This window comes from Brienomyrus brachyistius, unplaced genomic scaffold (genome assembly GCF_023856365.1).
Source record: "Brienomyrus brachyistius isolate T26 unplaced genomic scaffold, BBRACH_0.4 scaffold100, whole genome shotgun sequence".
NCBI lineage: Eukaryota > Metazoa > Chordata > Actinopteri > Osteoglossiformes > Mormyridae > Brienomyrus > Brienomyrus brachyistius.
Genome location: NW_026042375.1, coordinates 285,384 through 309,364, shown reverse-complemented (window position 1 = coordinate 309,364; position 23,981 = coordinate 285,384). Strand labels below are relative to the sequence as shown.

General features: G+C 41.2%; 1 protein-coding gene and 1 long non-coding RNA gene across 7 annotated transcripts in view; one reads left to right on the top strand and one right to left on the bottom strand.

The window, feature by feature from the left end:
• mapkapk2a (MAPK activated protein kinase 2a) overlaps positions 1 to 23,981 on the top strand; it is a 58,953-nt gene that overhangs the window by 9,234 nt on the left and 25,738 nt on the right. Inside the window, exons 1-2 of one of the 6 annotated variants that reach the window (XM_049004302.1) lie at positions 3,453 to 3,828; positions 19,378 to 19,513. The exons of 1 other annotated variant lie outside the window; for it this stretch is intronic. In XM_049004302.1, the coding sequence (XP_048860259.1) occupies positions 19,436 to 19,513 (78 nt within the window). In that variant the 5' untranslated portion in view covers positions 3,453 to 3,828; positions 19,378 to 19,435. Of the gene's footprint in view, positions 1 to 129; positions 443 to 3,452; positions 3,829 to 5,011; positions 5,219 to 6,377; positions 6,565 to 19,377; positions 19,514 to 21,656; positions 22,190 to 23,981 lie in introns of those variants that run through there. 4 more of the 6 variants (XM_049004306.1, XM_049004304.1, XM_049004305.1 and 1 more) reach the window with 4 other exon arrangements.
• LOC125727513 (uncharacterized) lies at positions 1,241 to 2,574 on the bottom strand. Its single transcript, XR_007388789.1, has 2 exons — positions 2,273 to 2,574; positions 1,241 to 1,465 (listed from the first exon to the last, which is right to left on the bottom strand). It is a non-coding gene; the product is annotated as an uncharacterized LOC125727513 (long non-coding RNA).

Below are 23,981 nucleotides of genomic sequence, written 5' to 3'. Positions count from 1 at the left end.
TCTCCTGGGCTTCTCTTTACATCTTAATGTGGCTGCGGCCTGATGGCTTGGAAAGAGCATTACTGCATAAATACCTGCTAAGAATATGATGGCTCCAGGTCTTAGAGTAGGTCACTCTGCAGGTTAGCAGTGGTTGTTCCGCATAGTAACAGGGAAGGCCTTTTAAACACTTTCGTGCTTTCCAGGGCTCATCAAGAACTTGTCTAAGAGAGATTTAAACACCTAGGAAGTAAATGATTATGATTGTCTCACAGAACGCATGCGTCACCCATGCAAAAGCAGTGGAGGTAAACTTTTAAACTGATTTTTAAACATATACTAGATCATCTTGAAAAGGAATAATCATTAACATCGCAACCCTTGCTATGTTTTCTTTTCCTGTGACAGAGTAAAAATGTTTTAGCAAGACCCCCTGCGCTATAATATCCATACCAAATTGAAGGTAAGGAAAAAGCCTGATCTTAATCTATCTGACTAGTGATGTATGAATTGCATGCGCATAACATGCGATGTTGGTATTAATATCACATGTCGTCGTCCAGTCCTACTACAGCCTTTTTTCAAATTTAGTACAAAATACCCCTCCTCACGTTGTGATGTCATTTGGCACCAGTACCATTTTTTTTATGTCATTTGAAAACCAACACCTTGAAGTACCGTACTTTTGGTACCATCTTCAAGTATGAAAAGTACGATACCTGGTGTGGTGGAACAGCTCCCTTTAGTTGAGCAGTGAATTGGACAGCATTACAGCGCTGAACATTTCATACCTGCTATATGTCCTCTGCTATGCTCCATGCTTCTTCAGTGTACTGGCTTCTGTTACTTCTGGGTCAAAGTCTGATGGTGGGGGGGTACCGTGGAGCATGTGCAGAGCGCCTAGGCCAGTTTTGTGTCTCATTGAACGTATATATGGAGGAGTAAATCGAGTAATCGTAATGCATCTGAGTGTCTCAGGCTAACTTCAAGAAATTCAATTTTAGTACGGTTTCAGTTAGGTTAACGTATTTACATGTACTTTAAAAGTCCGGACTAACACAATAATTCGATATTCTTAGTGTGCATGTAAACATATTGACTGTCACCAAAGGGCCAAGCAATTGTGAGAGTACTTATGGACCAGATACCGGTAGATGACATCCTGCACAGAATTGTCCTCAAGCCGCATTTTTATGTCGACGACAGCCTCTTGTTAGCTCTCCACTCCAATTACTCTATCTGCCTCACACATATACACCAATAGGTTTGGGTATCCTTTAGATTTTATTGGCGGTACAATGATCTGATATTTTGGATTGGTATCAGCACTGATCCATACTCTGATATGCTCTAGTGCTATTATTCCACAAAAGAGTAAGTAGTAAGTCTACTAATAAATGCATTTTCGGAACTAAAATGTGAAAATTATTTCAAGCACAAATGTGTAAGTGGAGTTGTTGGGCATTGTCCGCTGCATCAAAAATGCCTGTGTAGGAAATGATAGGGAATCGTAGTTCAGATGTCTTATCTGATTCCTGGTTCTTAAAATCTTTCCAATCTCAGTTTTGAGATTGGAACCCTACACTCCAATTCTTGCTCCCTCCTAGTGTTTAACATGATATACGATGATGGTTTAAAAAAAAAAAAAAAGAAAACAAAAGTAAATAGCAAGTTACACTGGTGTGCTCAGTTATAAAGTCTGCCTTCAAAAATGGAAACTAAAAATGCAAAATGCAACTAAAGGGTTGTAGTATGGAGCCCTGCTTTCACTTGTTTTCTGAACAAAATTAAATGTAAGACGTGAATTAAGGTTAATAAGGACAAAATGTGAAATACCTATTACTTTTGAAAGCTTTTCTGTATAGAAGGATTGCATGTAAGGTAATGCCATACCATCCACAAGTGATATTTGAATTCAGAATAACATGTGGCTTGTATGATTGCTTCTGCTATTATAAGGATTGTGGTCTTTGACCTAGAGGTGGGCGGTATGACTAAAAATTAATATCACGGTATTTTTCAAAGTTATATTGGTTTCATGGTATACGACGGTATTTTTTATTTACTGTGCATTTACCACATTTTACAGGACACATTTTTGTTTTACGTTTTTGCATTGCTCCCACATAAAATAATTAGCTATTGTGCCTATCTTAATGATAGCCAACAAATACGGTAGACGTATGGTAACTGCTTATAGATAAACGGCTAATGTTAAGGTGTGCGCCGGCCAAGTTAATATTTTTGATAAGTCATTAATAGCTCAGTGTGCTGGAACACGAACTTTACTGACCTCGCGGAATTTCTCATGAAGACTGGGATATCGGTCTGCTTCGCCAGGTTTGACGTGCTACTTAACTTCGTCGCCACAACTTTGTAGCAGTGTTTGCACAGAGGCTTATCGACATCCTTAGCCTTTCCATGCTCGTCTGCAAAATATTTCCAAACGGCACTTTTGCGTTTTTCTTTTCTTACTAAATCAGCTTGCGAAGTGCCTTCAACTGCAGCATATGCCATGTTCGGCCAACTCGGTATGTGTGCGTTAACCAGCGCGCATGCGTTCGTCGCCACAACTCGCCACACATTGAGAGGAGAGAAGGGGCTACGCGCGTGTGTGCGTGCGTGCACGCGCGCCTGCGCTGTAGTGGTGCTGTGTGAAGTTCGGCGAATGAGGCGAAAATCGCACTGTTGGTATCAATAATGGTGAAAATGAGTGTCTAATCAGATGCTAATTTTTAATATCAATTAGTATCTGAGAATTGATTTTTGACAACTGTCTCTCATTATTTTCAACTCCAGCGTCAGCTATATCTTCCGTTTTTGATCTTTCGCCGTACATTTTTAGCGGTGCAGCAGTGAAAGGTCGCCCCTTCAACAGTTTCAAGCTGCGCCACTTTCCGAACGTTGTGTAGGTTATTTAACCTGATATATTGTGATATGAGAGAAATTCATATCATAAAAATAATAAAAATGGTTTTTGGTATGAACTGGTATACTGCCCAGCACTACTTTGACCCCGGTCAGGTGGTATCCCATGGTGCTCTGCTGTCCTGCTTTTTCAGATAAACGTAAAGGGATTAGTCTACCAGTTATTTTGGGATGCTGAAGGTGACTCTGTGCGCCCACTATCCGTACTAGGAGATTTATTGTATGCTGCTCTTACTGGACTAAGAAAAATGTTGAGGAAATTCCAAACCAATATATTGTCAAGCTAAGGTTGCAGCGCTATCTGCCATAAGTCATTCTCGGACTAATTGTTATCTGTCTTATGTGCGTTCCCTTCACTGGGGAACTGCTGGAACTTTTCTGTCTCTTATCTCTGTTGCCTGACTCCCCTATTGTTTCTATCCTCAGTCAAAAAATAATGTGTCAGAAATAAAACTGACTCAATGCAAGAGCTGTTGACAGATGAGAGGAAGGAAGTGGCTTCTCCAGAGTAGTTCTGCAGCCATCTGATTGCCTTCCTTAACGTATAGTTTGGCTGTCTCCTATCTCAAAACCATGCTTAAATAGAGCCCCATATTTTACTTTAAATTTTGACAGCTTTTATGCATAGGAGAATTGCATGTAATGTCACATTGTACCATCCACACCGAGCAAGCCACCTGCCATGTTGGTATGCAGTTTCCAGTCTGGTGTGTGATACTCTGTATGTAGTGTCTGTGGCCACATTCGGGGTGGGTGTGTTTGTGGCACAATTAAAGGATCCTTTCGTATTCTCAAAACTACAAAAAAAAATCAGCGATGCAGAGAGATGAGAGTTTTATCTAGCTAGTCATCAACAACATCTCAAAACCAGATCTCACTGTGGAAAAAGTGCCAGAGTTTTTGGAGACCACTCTGTAGATGGTAAGAATAATGCTAAAATGGCTTGCTTCCATGTGATTGTTTCTGTAGATAACAGTGCGGGCAGTCCCCAGTTTATGAAAAAGATTAATTACCTAAGCCTGTCTAAGTTGAATTTGTAGGTTTTCAGTGTTTTCACAAGCATCACAAAGTACTGAGTGTGTTTTGGTATTACAAACCATTGTATTTTACCCAAATTTATAATATAACAGGCTTCATGGCAGTCTCTTCCTAAGTACGAGATGTTTATAAGTTGGGACGTTCTTAGCATGGGTACTACTTGTACAGGGCATCGTTAACTAATGAACATTGGCTGAGATTTGTTAACATGCTATCATTACTACATCTTATGACCCGAAGTACGTTTATGGATGTGGTGTCTGATGTACGTAACCTAACATGAGTACATGTATTTTCATGACTTTTTATGGCACGTAATTTATGAGAGGTGAGCTCAAACATAAAATGGTTTGGTTTTAAAAATATAACTTGGAAGCATCCTAAAGGTCATAATTATCCTATCATGTTAAGCAAACTATGTCTGACAGATGCACTGTTGACTGTGCACCAATAGTGAACTTGGGATACAGCAGCGTGACGAGTCTGACAGCGTCACAGGCATAAAGAGAGTGAAACAAAAGGAAACGACAACTCAGTCCCTTCAGCTAAAAGGGAGCCTCCCAGCCACGGACGAAATAAATAAATAACCAGCAATTTACCTTTAAAAAATATTCACTTAAGTGTGATCAGACCAGATTTGTTGTAAGAACGACAACAGGCACAGCACTGTATCGGTACCATTACAACACAGAGCAATGTAATGGCTTAATATATTATGTGTACCTATTTCACTACTACAGCTGATTATGCACCAAGATGGCAGCGTGAGCCGATACTATTCCAACCCTCCTATCTTCTTTTTAAGTCTGACGCAATGCATAACATAAAAACTGTTTCTGGGGCCTGATGGTCCAAACAATCCACTATGGCAGAACTGGTAATAGTATGCGCTATAACTTTTTTTTTTCAGCGAGATATCGTTAGGCGTGAAAAGGAGACTAACTTTCTTTAATTCAAACAGAGTGATGAAGGTAGCTTTTCTCCCAGGAGGAATAAATGGTACATCAGTACATGTTCAGTGCATAATATTTTGTTTGGTAAGCACAATAAAAAGAATGTGCACATTTCTGGACATGGGTGTATCATAATTCAAAAGTAGATGTTAAACATGGAAGATGTTATTCTAATCCTGGTTACACTGAGTCATAATCGGTGGTTTGGGAGTATTTTGGTTGCCCAATAAATTGTACCACCACTGGAGAGAGAGTAGCTAATAAAACCAAGAACGTCCATCAGCTTCCTCTCCATGGAAATTAAGCAGATTCAGATAAAGGTAGGCATTCATACTCTGTAGTAGAGAACATGGGATTTAGTTTATGATAATGTTTATGTATAAAATTTAAGAATTAAAAATATGTTTTTACAATGTATTAATAGTTTATAAATTTTCCTAATTGTGTTTGTGGTTTTAATAATTTGTTTTTCCTACTGTCCTGAAATTGTACCGAACCATGAACCCAAAACCAAGGTTTGTACCGGACCATGAATTTTGTGTTCCATTACAACCCTAATACGAAACATGAAAAAAATGTGAAAAATGACTGTTTACACAACCACTTCCTATCCTTTCTTGTTGCATGGAAAGGGGTAGAAGGAGAATTCTTTCCTTTTTTTTATTATTATTATTATTTTTGTAGTTTATTTCTGATCGATTAACACTAAGACATACAACACTGTAGCATACTGGTTTGAACTCGGGTTGGACCCGGAAACAGTTTTGTCACTTGATTCAAGCATCCTGACTTAAGCTGATAGTGGCACTGGTATTAGGGAGCTCTTTGTGTTGTCTCACCGGAAGGTAATATCAACAAGCGACCAGGAATGTTTGCTGTCTTATCTCATTTCTATTTTTGGCACCTTCTATACTGTCACCTGATAGATGAGCTAAAGCAGAGTTACTTTACTAAGGAACAAGATGTAGCAACATTTTTTCCTGTGCCCCAGATTGTGACCTTGAATCTGAAGTTACCCTGGTTGAATTTCACACCTACAGGATGTGTACTGCATTTACTTGATTGTCTGTGCTGTGTTTGCTGGGGTCCTGTCGGAAGGTTCCCCTATTGAAGGATCACAGAGCATTGTGCATGCAAATCCATCCATCCATCCATCCCATCTTCCAATTGCTAATCCAGTACAGGGGTGCAGGGAGCTTATCTTAAGTGACAGGACATAAGCCCAAGGGAACACTCTAGCTGGATGCCAAAGTTGCACACTATTGCCAATTTAAGATACCTCTTTGTCTGACTGTCTCTCTAAACTGTGGGAGGAAACCCACGCAAAATGAGAAGACCAGTCTCTTCCAATTTTACTTGGCACTACCAAATGGTCTATTCTGGTAGTTCACACTACCACTTAGTTCCTGCTATATTTTCTGTCAGCGGATATCTATCTAAATTTTGCTTGGTGTACGACATTTGTTTGGAATACGACTTGTGTGCTATAACTTGTATGGGTCAAAGTGAATCACGACACCGCACGCTACCCTTTACCTCTCTCGAGACAAAGCCACGACTGCTCATGATCGTCAATACACCGGTTGCTACCATTCAGTGAACAACCCATGCTATAACTCTGTGAATTTTCATGTGATTTTGCGTGTTTTTGCTTTTTTTCAGCAAGGTAAAGTGAGGTTAAATTTTCATTTATTTCATCTGATTGCTTTGGTATTTATGTATTTTAGTATTAAGCAGTGTTTACATTATTTTATACAACCCCATCGATGTTTAATATTCCAATAACAATAGGATTTTTCTCATGGGAATGGATAAATCATTTGCCCTTTATTTCTTATGGGAAAAATTTGTTTGGTATACGTCCTGTTTGGCATAAGTCCAAGGATCTGGAACGGATTTAGGAAGTATACCGAGGTACCACTGTATAAATGTGGGGGATGTATGAACTCTGCATATATGGAGTTGGAGCATAAATCTACTCAAGTTAATACTCTAACAAATACCTTGACTGCTTCTTTCAAATAGTTTGGTATTTCTGTGTGTGGACTTTTAAGTGGGATCTTAAGTTACCAGTCTAACCAAACCAACTTCGTCCTTCTCCACCCCATAGTAATGTTTCAGCCACCCTGCCTTGTCTATGTCCTTAACTGACTGTTAGTTGCGGGTTTTGAATGGCTGGAATACACAAGTTGTCAGAGTGACAGATGTCATGTAGTAATGCTGTGTTCCATTTGAACTCAGAAATTCCAAGTTCTTAGTTGGAAATTTCAACTGGAATGCCCCCTTAAGTCGGAATTCCAACTCGTGTACTCTGAGGAATCATTGCAACCTCAAGCTCAGAATCTAAGATAGCTGTGCCCTTTATCAACAGAAGTGAAAGTTGTGGATTTATAGTGTTTATTAGCACTTGTGTGTTATTTGTGGCTCATTAAATTGGTTGTACGCACAATTATCTCAGTTATCTGTGTACGTGTTGCTATGGAGTTTTATGTGCAAAACACTAATATTGTTAACAATGGCTAACAGTTAACAGGGCTAGAACTGGATTTCATGCTTAGTCGGATTAGAATTTGTCAGGTTTATGGTAGTTCGGGCTAAATGTAAGTGAATAACGATAAATTCCATTTTAACTGAGGTTCCTTAAATCCGACAAGTTGATGCTGGGATGGGATCCTGTGCCAGCCATTGGGACAATCTGTCATTGCAGCAGTATCTGGAACAGTCCACCTGCCCCTGATTATACCAGATTCTCCTATCTCAGCTAATGTCCAACGGATAGTTTGAAAGCATGATGTAGATAGTGACTGGCTAAAGTCTTTCTTTTTGAGAGCCATGTTGATGCGGAGCTTCTGAGTCTCCATTCAAGTGGCATGCATTCTTTGTGTGCCTCAACGCTTGTACATGTCAAAAGGAAGTTTTTCAACATCAATGTCTGTAGATAGGAGCTGGCCAGGACAAGTTGGGGTTCTTATACAGTTACAGGCTGGCACAAGAGAGCGATTCAGTGCCCAGTCACAGCCCCGCCTGGTATCTGCTTTCAGAGTTGCAGGTCACCCAGGTTATCCCTGTTTTTCTTCTGAGCGTAGAACAGTCCTTTATGTATGTAGTTGGTTTATGGGATGGTGCATGCTTCTGCCAGTTAGAAACATCTTGCATTTCATTTCATGGGCGATTGAGTTGTCCTTTTGTTTCCTGTCATCCTACCTCTATCCCCTTATTGGAAAGTCCTTCTAACGGGCTGCTTTTTAAGGTGCACCAGTATTTTTAAGGACTTTGCTACGCATTAGGTCAGATGCTCACACAGTTTTTTATTTTGCAACCCATAAAAGTGTTGAATCTGAACTTTAACTGTGTATCAGATACCGGTGCCAGGAAGTAACTGGAGTGCTGAATACATGAGCTGACCAGAACTTGTCAAGCAGAGAACCACGGCGACCTGTGAGTGGGTCTGCATAAGCTGGGGGCATGCTGACCTGACTGATTGTGGGTGCAGAATGAAAAAACCCAATGATGGGTGGGGCTATAACTGCTGTGGCCAGAATTCCAAGAAAGATGCTGCGTCAGTGGTGGGTACTGACTAACTGTGGGGATTCCTGTTGAGCAGCGGTGCATGAATGGCACTGCATGGTTTGAGGCAGGTCTCATCCTGCTGTTTCACCTTTGCAGATCTTTATGGTGCCCTGAATGCATATTTACATGACAAATTACACTGATCCTATAGCAATTCTGTCTAAAGAGTAAGCCAAGAGGCCTTGCTGTGATGAGTTTGCACATTTATTTTAAGGATTAAATAGTGGTTTGCTCAGATACTTGGTAGTTATGTGACATTGTAAATGTTTATTTAAAAATAAGCAGTACAAAGACAATCTTATGTTTTCAGTCAGCCTCCTGTAGGAATTCACTGTGGCCATGAGCTGATTTGAGAACCATGTAGAAAGAAAATGCTGTTTTTATGGGCTACTATAAAACCTGCTGGTGTGGACAGCAGCAGGTTTTCTTCCCTAATAGTGTGGACACAGCAAGGCTGTGAACCCCCAATATCCTGTCCTTTGCTGTCAAAACAGCAGGCAAAGAAGTAAGGTGAGGATGTTTAAATGCAAACTGATTTTATTTTTTGTCAGACCGGCTCTTTCCTGATCCTGGGACTTCCCAGAGGGGTTTTGACTGCTGACGCATCTTCTGCAGAAATGCTGACAGGTGTTAGTCTATCCATTTGTGTAACTAATCTGTCAGCATGTTTCTGCTCTGCCTGAAGCTAGTGACAGCTGATTTGTGCCCAGTGATGCTCTTGACAGGTGAAGTGATCATAATTTGTGGTATGTCCCATTGCCAGAGAGCACTAGTCAGAAAAAACAAGTGATACATTTCTGGTTTACGTGCCTTAGCTTTGTCATTTATTAGTCATTTAGGCAGCTGGAAGATGTTCTCATCACTCATTAATATTAGGGCTGGGTGATATAAATGATATATACATTTTATCGCCATGAACATTTTTAATAAGAAAATTAAAAAGTTTGAACTGTCGATTTAAGAAATGTTATTTGAAAGCGCACATCAGCCTGTCCCATGACCTGATAATCTTTGTGCTACAGTGGTGACCTTTGCTCTAGGATGCTTTTCAGAAACTTGCTCATTTTGTAAAGTAGAACGCCGTCTCTAATGGTTAAGAAGTTTTACACTACGACGCTTTTGAGAAAGGCCTCTTTTTTTTGTAGACAGTGGTAGGGCCCACTTTTGCCTTTAGGGGTTGATAGGCTTCCCCAAATACGCAGTTTTTCTGTACACAACTGAGCACTAACAAAAGGCATTAACAAAACAGCACCATGTTTAAAACCAGTCTCACTTTGATTACCCTGCTACTCACCATTACACATTTGAGTGCTATAAAATGTATTCGTCAAGTCTTTTTAAATATAGTCTTTTTAAGATGGTCATTCTTGTGGTATGCCAAGTTGCTTATTTTGTAACTACGACCTACTGTAGGTTATCAAACGATCTAACGTCAGCATCTGGGAGAGAATGTTTGTTTGTCTTTGTCATGATACCCCTTCGTTACTGTAGGTTCACAGAAACCATACCTGAAATGTCATACCACTCAAAGTGCAACGTTCTTGGCATTTCCTGCCTAACATCCTCTTAGGTGTTTTTTTTTTTTTTTTTTTAAACAGTTGCTGAGGTCTACATGAAACTGTAAATGCTAACGTTCTCTACTCTCTGGGAGATGGGAAACTGCCTGATTTATCATGGTTATATGGCTATCTCGAATCCTCATCTCATTATTATGTATGTTCCTAACGGTCATATTTGCGTCAGGCAATGAATCCCGAGGCTGCTATTGGCTGAATTTAGTTGACAAAGCTTCATTGCGTTTGTGTTTTTTGGATAATGTTATCCTGACGCTGTTTATTTTACATGCCTTGCCTCGGGTTTGATCTGTTACCCTCTGGTGGGAGAGTGGCATTTTCCCAGGCTCAGGAGTAGTGTGCCGGAGCTGGGTGAATGTGGTTCCTATGGAAAGTGATGTAGCAGTAGAATTTAAGGGTGCCCTTGAGACGGAGCCGTTAGTTGCTGTGGTCTCATACAGTCCTCTCACTGCAAAGGCTACTGTGTTTCATCTAGGAAAACATGTTATTTTTATCCTTAGTTCTTGCATGACGCTGAATCATTTGACACGTCTCGGTTTTAGCTCAGCATCTCGTTCTGCTCTTTTCCCCTGCTTGTTTCATTATTCAGTGGAGTTGCCTTTGAGGTCTACGATGACCTCAGCTCTGCGGATCCCCATCAAAAACAGCTGGCCCCTGTGAGCATGGCCTTCCTGGGTCGCCTTAAATGCCTCGATGGGACTAAGGTTCCAGGAGCAGGTGGGGGATACAAGCACAGCCTTTGCCTTTGTGCCGTGGTTGGAGTGGTTCCTTTGTGTAGGTGGTTGCCATGAGGCGATTAGGCCTTACATTTGCCACACCCCCCGACCCCCCACCCCCACCCTGTAGTCACAGACTGAAAAGGTTGGCAGCAGATGGGCCTGGCTGTCCACTGGCATTTAAGGGGGAGGCTTGTGTGTGTATGTTCCAATAATTAACACCTATGATCACAATGAACATCTTTTAATGGCCTTTTGAGATTTTGGTCATATGATTTCTTTCCCTGCAGAATTTGCAGAATATAGGAATATGCATCTTAAAAAGACATACTTTTCTGTGTATTTGATGATTTCAAAGAACAGTAGATAAATAGGACCAGATGTAAATATCAGATGATCACATTTTAAGTAATGTATTTAAATTTCATACTTGTAATTCTCTTCTGTGGCCCTGATAGCTATTTAATAGGCATATTAAACTGATCTTACACTCCTCCTGCCATTTCAGTGTATTAATTGATTTGCGAATTTCTAGTTAAAACAATGCAAGCGCCCCAAAGCCCCGACATATTGCGGGGGGGGCACGTGTTTGGTTTTCAGGTCTGAATCTTCTGTTAGAGCTTCTTGAGACCAACATGTATGGACAGATGGACTATCCCATACCACAAGCAAGGCTAGATGACTCAAGGGATCAGTGTACGTCATCTGGCTCTCCCCGCACATCCTTCTTTCAACCAGTAAGGTGCTCTGGGGAGGGGCCACTGTCCTCAGGGGACCCCTCCATAAGGCCTCAGTCTGTACTGGCAGCCAGACCCTTGGGGCTCCTCCCGCTCTGCTATTTTTGTTTAATTGTGTTTGTTTTTCATCTATTTCTGCGTTTGCCTTCTGATATTTCCCGTCCTTAATCATGCCATTTTTGGGATCAGATAAGCAGTAGCAGAATTACCCCCGTGCTCGTAGACTACATGGGAGGGTCAGTCGATGGGATTTACATTACATTAACTCATTTATCTGATTCTTTTATCCAAAGCGACTTATACTGTGGGGCGACATGGTGGTGCAGTGTTTAGCACTGTTGCCTCACACCTGTGGAACCCGGGTTCGAGTCTCTGCCTCGGTCACATGTGTGTGGAGTTTGCATGTTCTCCCCATGTCGTCGTGGGGTTTCCTCCGGGTACTCCGGTTTACCCCCACAGTCCAAAAACATGCTGAGGCTAATTGGAGTTGCTAAATTGCCCATAGGTGTGCATGTGTGAGTAAATAGTGTGTGAGTGTACCCTGCGATGGGCTGGCCCCCCATCCTGGGTTGTTCCCTGCTTCGTGCCCATTGCTTCTGGGATAGGCTCCGGACCCCCCGCGACCCAGTAGGATAAGCAGTTTGGAAAATGAATGGATGGATGGACTTGATGGACTTTGATCCCATAACCTTTGCATTTAGAACTTGTTGGGCTACATACTTGTTGGGCTACAGGAGCTACAAAAACGTTTTAAGCAGTTTAGTCCTGATGTAAGATGTGTGTTAGGAAATGTACACATGACAAAGGCCAGTGGCAAGTGGCTGTGCCGCTCTCTGTTTTTCCATAGCTGATAAATGGGGAATTTGAAGCCCAGATAGGTGATGTTCTTGCTGCCTCTAATTCACGTTGCCAAGGTAACATTGCACCCCCTGCATCTGACCAGGTGGCTTCAAGTGGATGTGGGGTGGATGAGGTCTTAGTTCTTTGGTTCTCCAGGCATTCCTCAGGCTGCCAGAAGCCCTTCAGGTACCATGTGTTGCTGTCTCTTTCCAGCCACTGTTCTGAAGAGTGTGGGCGTTCAGATTGATCCACCCCACAAAGCCCTGTTACTTATATCTTCAAGTGTTATTGGTCCAGACAGACAACAATAGAGTCTGTGCTGGTTGTGAAAGGGGCTGAGGACAGGGTGACATTGGAAGGGGATTATAGGGCTGTGACAGCACCCAATGTTTTGTATCCACTGTGCTCTGTTTATTGTGCTTAATTTTAGTAGAGGCAATAATAATAATAATAATAATAATAATAATAATAATTCAGCAATTATGATGACCATAAACCCAATTATGACCTTGGAAGGGGTGCTAAACCACATATAAATGCAGTAGTATACTCTGCCGAATGGATCTTGTGACAAAGTCAAAATAATAATTCTAAAGATTTCTATGGAAAAAAAACAGCAGTCCTCCAAATGTTGACTGAACGTCCTTTCCCGAAGTGCTTATCTTAGCATATCTGTTTCCTGAGGAAGTTCACATGACCCTGGTGTCACTGACGTGAAAGCCATTTCAGCTTTTAAATGGCTGTCATTCAAGCTAATATACAGAAGTAAGACACTATGTGCCTCAGTGATTTATGAATGACTCCATTGATGTTTCTCTTACACTGAATGGAGGAAGGCCTCTCTTGTGGCTGTCATGTTTGTGCATGCCTGAGAGTGCAGAATAGGTTTTGCATCTATGACATGCACTTGCCCATGTATCCTTCAATGCACCTTCTGAGGTTGTCCCTTCCCTTGTGATAGCACTGCCCCCTCCTGGACATTTTATGCATTTAAAATCTGAAAGAACTCAAAAAAGGGTGAGTGTCTTCCTGCTTCTGGTTTAAAAGTACACAGAGACCGACACTCCCCACCAATCAAAAGGTTGGTGTATTTCAGTATGCTCAGTTCGTAAAATGTGATCTTACCTTCAGCACAATAAATGGACTTTAACATACACACACACACACACATAGACCACTTTACATTGTCATATCTTGAATGGTTTAAACAATCATTAATGGAAGTGTGTGAACTTGTAAGATGATAGCCGCTTGAAAAGAAGGTTGAAGATCACAGCTCATCAAAGCTGTGAAACATGGTGGAGGGAGTATGGTAGTGCGGGTCATGTGTCATGGCCTGCAAGGCTTGGAGTCATTGAAGGATCAATGAATTCCAAGAACTAAAGAGTGTTTCAGTGATTTAACCCTAATAACCCTAATAAACTAAGTGATGAAATACATTTATTTTCTGAGTACAGACGCTCCTCTTCTTAAGAACTTTCAACTTACGAACTTTGACATGAATGAAGAGGACTGCAAGTCCAAATTGTGTTCATTGGGCTCCCGTTTCCTGTCTGCAACGTCAATTTTTTTTTTCTGCATGCCAATTCCATCTAGCACGACTTCTGGCCACTACTCCCACCGCACAGCAGCGTAGCGTGCGTAATCCTAGCATCCTAGTTCTTTGTACTTCCATATACCCTTAAAATGATGTTGAATAACAACTTGCGAACATTTCAAGTTGCAAACGGCCATTCGGAACGTATCTCTTTCGTAAGTAGAGGAGCATTTGTATATCATTTTAAGGATGTTAACTTTCCCTTAAACTTCATAAGTATCCACGATAGAAATTTTATTTCGTTTTTTTGATTTGGCTCACTTAAGGCACAAAATTATGGTACTTGAACTTGTTCCTTCTTGCAAGTTTGCTTCCTGAACCCCAGGGTCCTCACAAGAGGAGGTGCTGGATTCCCCTGGGAGCAAGTCCCACAGAAACATGGGGGCTGGCTTTGTGGCAATGTATTTTTATTTGCAGTATTTTTAACTACTTGCTTTGTTTATACAGTATCAGATCATTCTTAATTATTCTGTGACAGTGAAGAATTTAGATAATTGGCAATCTTCCTTTGAAATCTATCTTCAAAAGCAAGCTTATCATTTTGCTCATTTCAAACAAGCTTAATTTACTGTAGTACAAATGATATGGGCAAGAGTGGAAAAACTGGGAAATTCAGAGATTGTTAGATAATCCAGTAGCTCCTTCCACATTCCATAGTAAATCAACCATTTTATCATTTGGAAATGGCCCCTTCCTTGTGCCTTCCATGGGATTCAGTTTAAGGATCACTGCTTATTTTCCATTCAGTGCTTGTTCATTATTAATGATGTTTGTGGGTCATTCCATGTCAAATCATCACACTTTCGGATCTCATCGTGTGATTTTGACTGGTTATATTTACCTTAATGTAAGCTGCACCGAAGTGGTCCTTATATTGTTTTAAAGCTATTGCCCAGCTCTATAGATTGAATAAATAATATTTGATTTGATTTGATTACTTGTTACTCATGACACTAAATCACATGTAGTGTCATTTAATTTAGCTGCAGTTATTTCAGCTGAATTGTCTAATAGCAAAGCTATAGCCTAGTCGTACTCAGTTGACTAGTGTAAATGACCAACTAAAGCAGGGTATGTTTCGTTTAGACTGATCATTGTCTCTTTCCGCTTTGCAGAGTAAGCCAGCGATTTGGCTTTATACACACATACGCACACTTTCTGCCTGACCCTCATCTAATGAATCCTATGTCCATTCCACAGCTAAGAAACAAACCAGGTGATAACTTCTGTAAAAATATTTTTCATAGAAAAAAATCGTGGGAATAACCCACAATAACTCCTGAAAAAGTTAATGTCTTAGCATAGATGTTCTCAATGTCTCTGACAAAAATGTGCTTTTCTCCTGTTATTTCATTAACTAGCAGTATATATTGACTAGCAGATATTGCCAGGTGATATTTGTATTTTTTGAGTATCAATATTAGCTAACACCAACAGCTGGAAACGGGACCATTTGCATGAAATGGGATTTTAACATATAGTGCTACAGCAGGATTCACTACCAGCATCCTTGTAGTTAGACTAAAATTAATTTTCATTATGAAGATGATGGATAGATTCAAAATCGGCTACAATGCTACAATGAAATTTAATGTAAACTTCATTAATGTCATTGCAGACACCTCTACTTGCCATACTATTGAAAAGGCCCACATAGCTAGTAAATAAGGCTAATAAATGCCCTGCATTCATCAGATTTAGGATACAATAACATTTTATGTCAAGATGTGTGAAGTTTTTACTTCTTAATCTTCCCTCTAGCTGTGATTGATAAATGCAGGCTACCGCTGCTCCAGTTAGCCCTTTGGCTTTGCTGATTTTATTTTGAATCTATCCATCATCTTCATAATTACAATTCTAGGAAGCTGATGATAATTTTATGAAAATTTGGGAAAAAAGTGCTTATAGTGTGTGTGTGTGTGTATATGTATATGTGTGTATATGTATATGTGTGTGTATATGTATATGTGTGTGTATATATATATGTATATGTGTATATATATGTATATATATATATATGTATATGTATATGTATATGTATATATGTATATGTATATATATATGTATATATATATGTATATGTATATATATATGTATATATATATGTATATGTATATGTATATGTATATATATATGTATATGTATATGTATATGTGTGTATATGTATATGTGTGTATATGTATATATGTGTGTATATGTATATATGTGTGTGTGTATATGTATGTATGTGTGTATATGTATGTATGTGTGTATATGTATGTATGTATGTATGTATGTATGTATGTATGTATGTATGTATGTATGTATGTATGTATGTATGTATGTATGTATATGTATATATGTATATGTATGTATGTATGTATGTATGTATGTATATGTATGTATGTGTATGTATGTATATGTATGTATGTGTATGTATATATATATGTATGTATGTGTATGTATATATATATGTATGTATGTGTATGTATATATATATGTATGTATGTGTATGTATATATCAAGTTCATAACTTGAAATGTTCATAAGTCATTATTCAACATCATTTCAAGGGTATACACAAGTACAAAGAACTAGGATGGTTGGAATACGCACGCTACACTTCTGCGAGGTGGAAGTATCGGCCAGAAGTCGTACTTGGCGGAATTGGTGCGCAGAAAGAAAAAAGTGATGTTGTGGACAGGAAACGGGAGCCCAAGGAACACAATTTGGACTTAATCCTCATCATTCATATGTCTGAAAGTTTGTAAATAGAGGAGCGTCTGTAATGGCTAAAGTAGATGTTAGTCGTTATAAGTGTGACATTATATTCAGAGGGAATTTCTATATATGCTTGTAATTAAAGATGTAGATAATGTAAATTTAGCCAGGGTGACAGACATTTTCCATGAGTCTTCATGTTTGGCTTCTCTCTCCAGCTTGTCACACTTGCCACACCCTCTATGAAACCCATTCTGTTAAGCTGAAACAGGAAGGTCTTGTTAAGTCTAATAACTCCACAAACCGAAAAGCGGATCCTCCTAACCTTCATTTACATATTTTATTTCTAAAACACTGCTTTTCAGATTAGCACAGTTCTGGATAGTAGTTTCAACTCTTTTGTAGATTTGGCTTGTAGTTGTGGTTTTGCCTGATTTCAATTTGGATGCTATACCATGAGTTTAGTTAATGTTACAGCAGCTAAACATTTGAACTATGCTAATGCTAACATCTATCCTGTTTCTGACATGACGGTGGATGAAGGGTGCTTTTACACCACACCAGGTGCCATACTTTTGGTACTTTAGAGAAAGTACCAAAAGTATTGTCCACACACATCATACACATCGCATCACAGTGAAGTCGGCAAAGAAATGTCCGAAAAATGTCCGAAGTCGGCAGTAATTAACTTTGGCTTTACAGAGCACAAAGAGTATATTTGCAAAACGTCCCAGAAAAAGAAATATTCTGCTATATGCCAATTTTGTCGAACCACCTTGATGGAGACTGCTGTGTGGGTATATTGTTTAATTATTACAGTGGTGTTATTTGACATAATAAATCATCCTTGATTTTATATAGCATCTGTCTATGGGCATCGTGTTGAGCAATATTATATAATACCATATGCTATATGGTAAGTAATTTTAGTGATGTTGATATCGAAATGTAAAGATCACAGTGGGACAATTCCAGTTTATCTATTAATGGATACAGCATAGTCTATAGCATAGTTATAATTCAGATAAATTAGGTATTTTACATTCATTGGAAAGAACGGTCTTGGAGGTGCAAGTCAATCTGGAGGCTCATTCTCTCCAATTCAAAGCAAGGGATCATTACATAGCCATATTCATAGCTTACCCGAGGCCTCTGTCCCTGGTATAAGAGACTTAATATGAACATCTTTCTGGTACATCCCATCTCTTTCCCTTGTCGAGGTCTGATAAAATGGTTATAGGAGAGGATTGCTGAGAATATTGTTTTCCATCAGGCCTCGTAACTATGACAAATCTGGGAGATTTTAAATGAGACACATATGGACAATATAATCGAAAAGATACATCAAATTCATGTTAACGTGTAAAGACACTTTACAGCAATGCCTTTTTTTCTCTACAGTTGATCTGAGTAATGTGATTTTGATTCTAGCCCTAGTCTGTTTTCGGTCTTGGTCTTGGTCTCGCCTTAGTGTGTTTCTTGATACCCTCAAATCTCGGTAGTGTCTTGGTCTTGATACTCTCCAGTCTCGGCAATGTCTCGGTTTAAGCAGTCTTGACTACAACACTACTTGCATTTCAGGAATGTTGAATACATCAATAGTCAGTCATATTTCAAAGCTTGGCCAAAACACAATTCTATATCTTATAGAAATCACCGTGCATTGAAGTGTCTGGTATGTCTGTCATTTTATCATGAACATGTCGTGTATTTTCTTATTTGTGTTGTTGAGCATCTTGTTTCATGTCCCTTTCATGTAAGGAACCCAGAAGTGTAAATCTTTCACATATTTGACATTTAAAAGGTCAGTGTTGAACGTGTCACATGTGTATGGATATTAAAAATGTTCTGGTGCCTTTTTGCGAGTGTATTTTAGCATATGCTGTACTTGTCACACTGCTGATCACTTCACAACTCCAGTTCTGTCCTTCCCTAAATGAGTCACTAAGACAGGGGTCTCACTCCAGTCTTGGAGGGCCAGAGCCCAGTATAGCTTAATTCTTTCCCTGTTCCATCACACCATTCAGCTCAAGAGCCGTCTAGTAATTAGCACAAGGAGTTGAATCAGATGTGTTAAATGAGGTTAAACCAAAAACTGGGCAGGGCTCAAACCTTGTCAATGAAAGATTCATAATCGCCTATTAATCGTAATCAAGGTAAAATGTTCAATTAATTGTGATATGGATTTGAGGTCATATCATCCAGCCCTACATGTATATTAATAGGTGCACTGTGTCCATTCACTGGCACTGACTTTAAGCAAGACAGCTGGGCTATTGAACTTGAAATACACACACAAACACTGAAATATATTACAGACATTGAAAGATATTACAGCCAGAAGACTGCATGTAACGCTAATTTTACCACAGTTTTGGAGTCAAGGTTTAAACTCGAACCCGCTTTCTGGAATATTTCAGTATAGATCTGCATATCCCCACACAGATCATTAAGCCAGAAAACCAGGGAGGTATACCTAAATGTGGTTTCGGGTTTAAACCTTAATTATGACACCTTAATTATGACAAACTTAACTTTGCATTCAGTTTTCCAGTTGTTATACCAGTTGTTTTCCAGTTGTATACAAAATATATATATATATATTTTGATGTGGTACTGGCTATTAATAAAATATTGAAAAGAATGATTTTGTGTTGGTTTTTTTCTTGGGGGGGGGTGAGTCACAAGTGTTTATCTGAACTAATTGCATGACATTTGAAATTTGTTCGAACTTGACTTTTGAAGGAGTCCGGTCTTCATCTCAGCATATCAGGAGCACCACACACCCCTTTCCAGAGACCTCATGACCCCTCCATGCTCTCCCAATCTGTCTCCTGACTTCATTGGAAGAGTCACCAGAGACACGAATGTTGCTGCTGAGGTAAGTGATCTTAATTTTTATCCAGGACACTTGCAAGCTCAGACATTCAGACTCCTCGCTCAGTCTCTCGAGAGCCCTGATCAGAGCCTTTGTTGACTCTGCGAAGATCACAGCATCCTTGGCAAAGTCAAGATCAGTGAATCTTTCTTCACCAGCAGATGCCTCACAGCTGCTGGACCCCACGACCCTGCCCAGCACCAAGTCCATACAAGTATTGAACAGAGTAGGAGCAAGAACACACCCCTGACTACGGCTGTGCGATATGACGATTTATATCAGATGATGAAATAAACATCTTTTGTTTCATATTATGCTCTATCATTTATTTCGTTGTGTCACAAAATACACTGTTTACGGCAACATTTTTTCATCTTTTGGATGACAGTTTTGCAAGGTTACATGCCACCACATGAGATGTGGCATTTGTATGGAAGTTTTTATTGGACTTAATTATTTGTAACCCACAGAAGACAATCCACAAATATGTATTTTTTATCATAAACCATATCCACAAAAATTTAGAGCGATTTGCACATGTGAAAGGTGCTTTGCACATTTGTGGATCACACCCTGTCTTTGTGGATGTAGTTACATTTGTGACTTCGCTCCTGTTGGTTTGTGGATTTTTGTCCTGTTCATACCGTTACGGAGCCTCTGAGGTCCTGGTGTGAAAAAAATATTTTTTGAAATATTTTTGTGTTCACTCGCAATAGTTTTGCAATCCCACTTCACTTGCCCACTTGCTTTTTGCTGCAACGTGATGGCATGTGTAAACTTGAATAATATAGACGTCCTTTTAAAGTGTGCTTTAAGCCCTAACCCTAAATGCCCACAGAGTCCTTACAGCTTTTTTTTTTCTTCTAGAGCTGTATATAACTCACTAAAGCTGATGATACACAGGGTACCTTTTTGATCAATGTTGCCAGGCAGGTACCATTAAGGTAAGACAAAAGGCAACTTCTCTGGATCTGGATGATGGTAAATACTTTCCTACTGCTGATTACTGTTTCTCAGATAGAAACGTGTTGCCCAATATCAATGGGAAAGTGCCTGAGTAATACTGGTCAACAACCTTGTCCTCAACATTGCTGAAAAAGTGTATTGTCACCCTAAAGGAAAGGGAAAATCCAGAAGTAATAGCGCCTCTTTAAATAAAATGTTTAAAGGTTTCTTTCACAGTAGCCATTGATTTTGTTCATTCATAGTTTGGTGTTCAGCATACCCCCATTGCTCTGTAATTGCTCACCCTTCTCCTACGTTGTTTAATGGTTGTTATGCATTCATCCTCTTTAGCATATTCTCTAGTTTTTCCCTGATTTGAGGTGCTGATGCGGTGGCTCATAACACTGAAGTGGCTGGTATCAGACAGTGGGCGGCTTTCAGCTTCAGCGGGGAATCCCCATCTGTTCCAGTCTGCTAATTCATCTTGGTTATTTCTCTCAAAATATGTCATTGTTCTTAAAGGATCAGTATTCATGCATAAGAATTGTGCTGCTGCTTTTATTCAAAGTGATGTACGAGTGAGACAAATAACATTAGTCACACACAGGGAAGCCAAGGAGTCAAGGAGTGCAGCTAGACCGAGCTTCCTAAGAATGTCCAGGTACAAGTGTAAGCAGTACTGGAGCAGGGGAAGCACAGCTATCTTCTAAACAAAGCAAGAAACTAATAATACAAATATTCAAATGGTAGAAAGTGCATCACTATTTGCACTGAGGGAACGTGGGGTGGTAGTAGGGGTGTTCCTGGAATGGATGTGTCCTGAGGCTCTTCTCTGATGTGGTTTGGCATTTCATTTCACTATTGGGGAACCAGGCATGAGAAGGGTCTGGGATGAGACTTTTGTGTTGATTTACTGATTCATCATTTACGTGGGTTTCAGCTCTTGAATATTCATTAATGGGATCATTTGTAATCACATTTGGTTTCATATAGTTTTTCAAAGGGAAAGGGACTTGTGCCCACGCGGTGCCAAGTTAGATAACCACTGACATTCATTTGTTGAGGACTTTAGGGTCCTTGATAGATTTTTTGGTACCCGAACCAAAATGGATGTAGTTGGGGGCTTTCAAAGTTGTACAGCTGGGGCAAAGGAGCCCCCTCTGATCAGTAGGTCTTTGTCAGCACCTGTGCTTTAATGTCAAATAGTTTTTGCTTGTATAATGCACATTTGTCATCCCACGCGTAATTCCTTGTGTGTCGTGAATGGGAATCAGTTTTTGTATCCTGATTCATTTCTGTGTGCTGAAGAAGTGGACGAAATGTGGGGTTGACACAATTGTACAGAACAGGCTGTGTTTCCATCTGTCTTTTCACCCATTGTGACATTTACAATGGGCTGTATTGTCCATGTAGATTTAGACTGTGTGCCATTGAAGGCTGTTGTAACGTGTTTTGGGCAGTAAAAATCTGGCAGTTAACTATTGCTCAAAGTGATGCATTTCTTGTGAGTTTTGAAACGCTCCTTGCCAAATTTAAGTGCCTGGCACTTGTAGCAGGCACAAACAGAACGAAGCCCGTTCTGTAAATGCTGAGGCTTTGCAGTTTGATGGCAGCTTTACTGTGGCTCTGATCTCTGGAGGCCAGGCTTTGGCTGCCCTGCTCCACTTCTGTGAAGGCTGAGCTGCTTGCTTAGGCTACATGGCTACTGGGAAGAGGTGTTGGTCTGGCCAACAGGTAAGCCTTTCCTGTAGTGTGGATCCTAATGCCCCACCGCAGTGACGGGGGGACTGTGCTGTAAAAATGGTGCCGTCCTTCGGATGAGACGTAAAACTGAGGTCCTGATTCTCTGAGGTCATAAAAGATCCCTGGGTTTCCTTTGAAAGAGTAAGGGTGGTACCCCGATGCCCTGGCGAAAATTGCCCACTGTAGCCCTATCAATTCTGGCCTCCTAATCATACCCTATATCAAAATATATAAATAAATATTTCCTAAATAAATATTTATATTTCCTTTTAAGGGCGGTTCGGTCCCTGTATGACCGGTGCCAGAGCCTGGTCCGCATGGGCGGCAATAAGTCGGACTTGTTTCCGGTGAGGGCTGGACTCCGTCAGGGCTGCGCTTTGTCACCGATTCTGTTCATAGCTTTAATGGACAGAATTTCTAGGCGCAGCCAGGGCGTTGAGGGTGTCCGGTTTGGTGACCTCAGGATTAGGTCTCTGCTTTTTGCGGATGATGTGGTTCTGTTGGCCTCATCGGACCGTGACCTTCGACTCTCACTGGGACGGTTCGCAGCAGAGTGTGAAGCGGCTGGGATGAGAATCAGCACCTCCAAATCCGAGACCATGGTTCTCAGCCGGAAAAGGGTAGAATGCTCTCTCCGGGTTGGGGATGGGGTCCTCCCCCAAGTGGAGGAGTTTAAGTATCTCGGGATCTTGTTCACGAGTGGGGGAACGATGGAGCGGGAGATCGACAGGCGGATCGGTGCGGCGTCAGCAGTCATGCGGATGGGGTAAAGGGCAGCCCTGACGGAGTCCAACCCTCACCGGAAACGAGTCCGTCTTATTGCCGCCCATGCGGACCAAACTCTGGCACCGGTCATACAGGGACCGAACCGCCCTTAAAAGGGAGCCCGGTACCCCATACTCCCGGAGCACTCCCCACAGGACCCCCCGAGGGACACGGTCGAATGCCTTCTCCAAGTCCACAAAACACATGTAGAATGGTCGGGCAAACTCCCATGAACCCTCCAGAACCCTGCTGAGAGTATAGAGCTGGTCCACTGTTCCACGGCCAGGGCGAAAAACCACACTGCTCCTCCTGAATCTGAGGTTCGACAATCCGGCGGACCCTCCTCTCCAGGACCCCCGAATAGACCTTGCCAGGGAGGCTGAGGAGTGTGATCCCCCTGTAGTTGGAACACACCCTCCGGTCCCCCTTCTTAAAGAGGGGGACCACCACCCCGGTCTGCCAATCCAGAGGCACTGCCCCCGATGTCCACGCGATGCCGCAGATGCGTGTCAGCCAGGACAGCCCCGCAGCATCCAGAGCCTTGAGGAACTCTGGGCGAATCTCGTCCACCCCCGGGGCCCGGCCACCGAGGAGCTTTTTGACCACCTCAGCGACCTCCACCCCCGAGATAGGCGAGTCCACCCCCAAGTCCCCACACTCTGCTTCCATATCGGAAGGCGTGTCGGTGGGATTGAGGAGGTCTTCGAAGTACTCCCTCCACCGACCCAAAACGTCCCGAGCTGAGGTCAGCAGCGCACCATCCCCACCATAAATAGTGTTGATGCTACACTGCTTTCCCGCCCGGAGCCGCCGGATGGTGGACCAGAATCTCCTCGAAGCCGTCCGGAAGTCTTCTCCATGGCCTCACCAAACTCCTCCCACACCCGAGTTTTTGCCTCAGCGACCGCCAAAGCCACATTCCGCTTGGCCTGCCGGTAGCCGTCAGCTGCGTCTGGAGTCCCACAGGCCAGAAAGGCCCGATAAGACTTCTTCAGCTTGACGGCATCCCTTACCACCG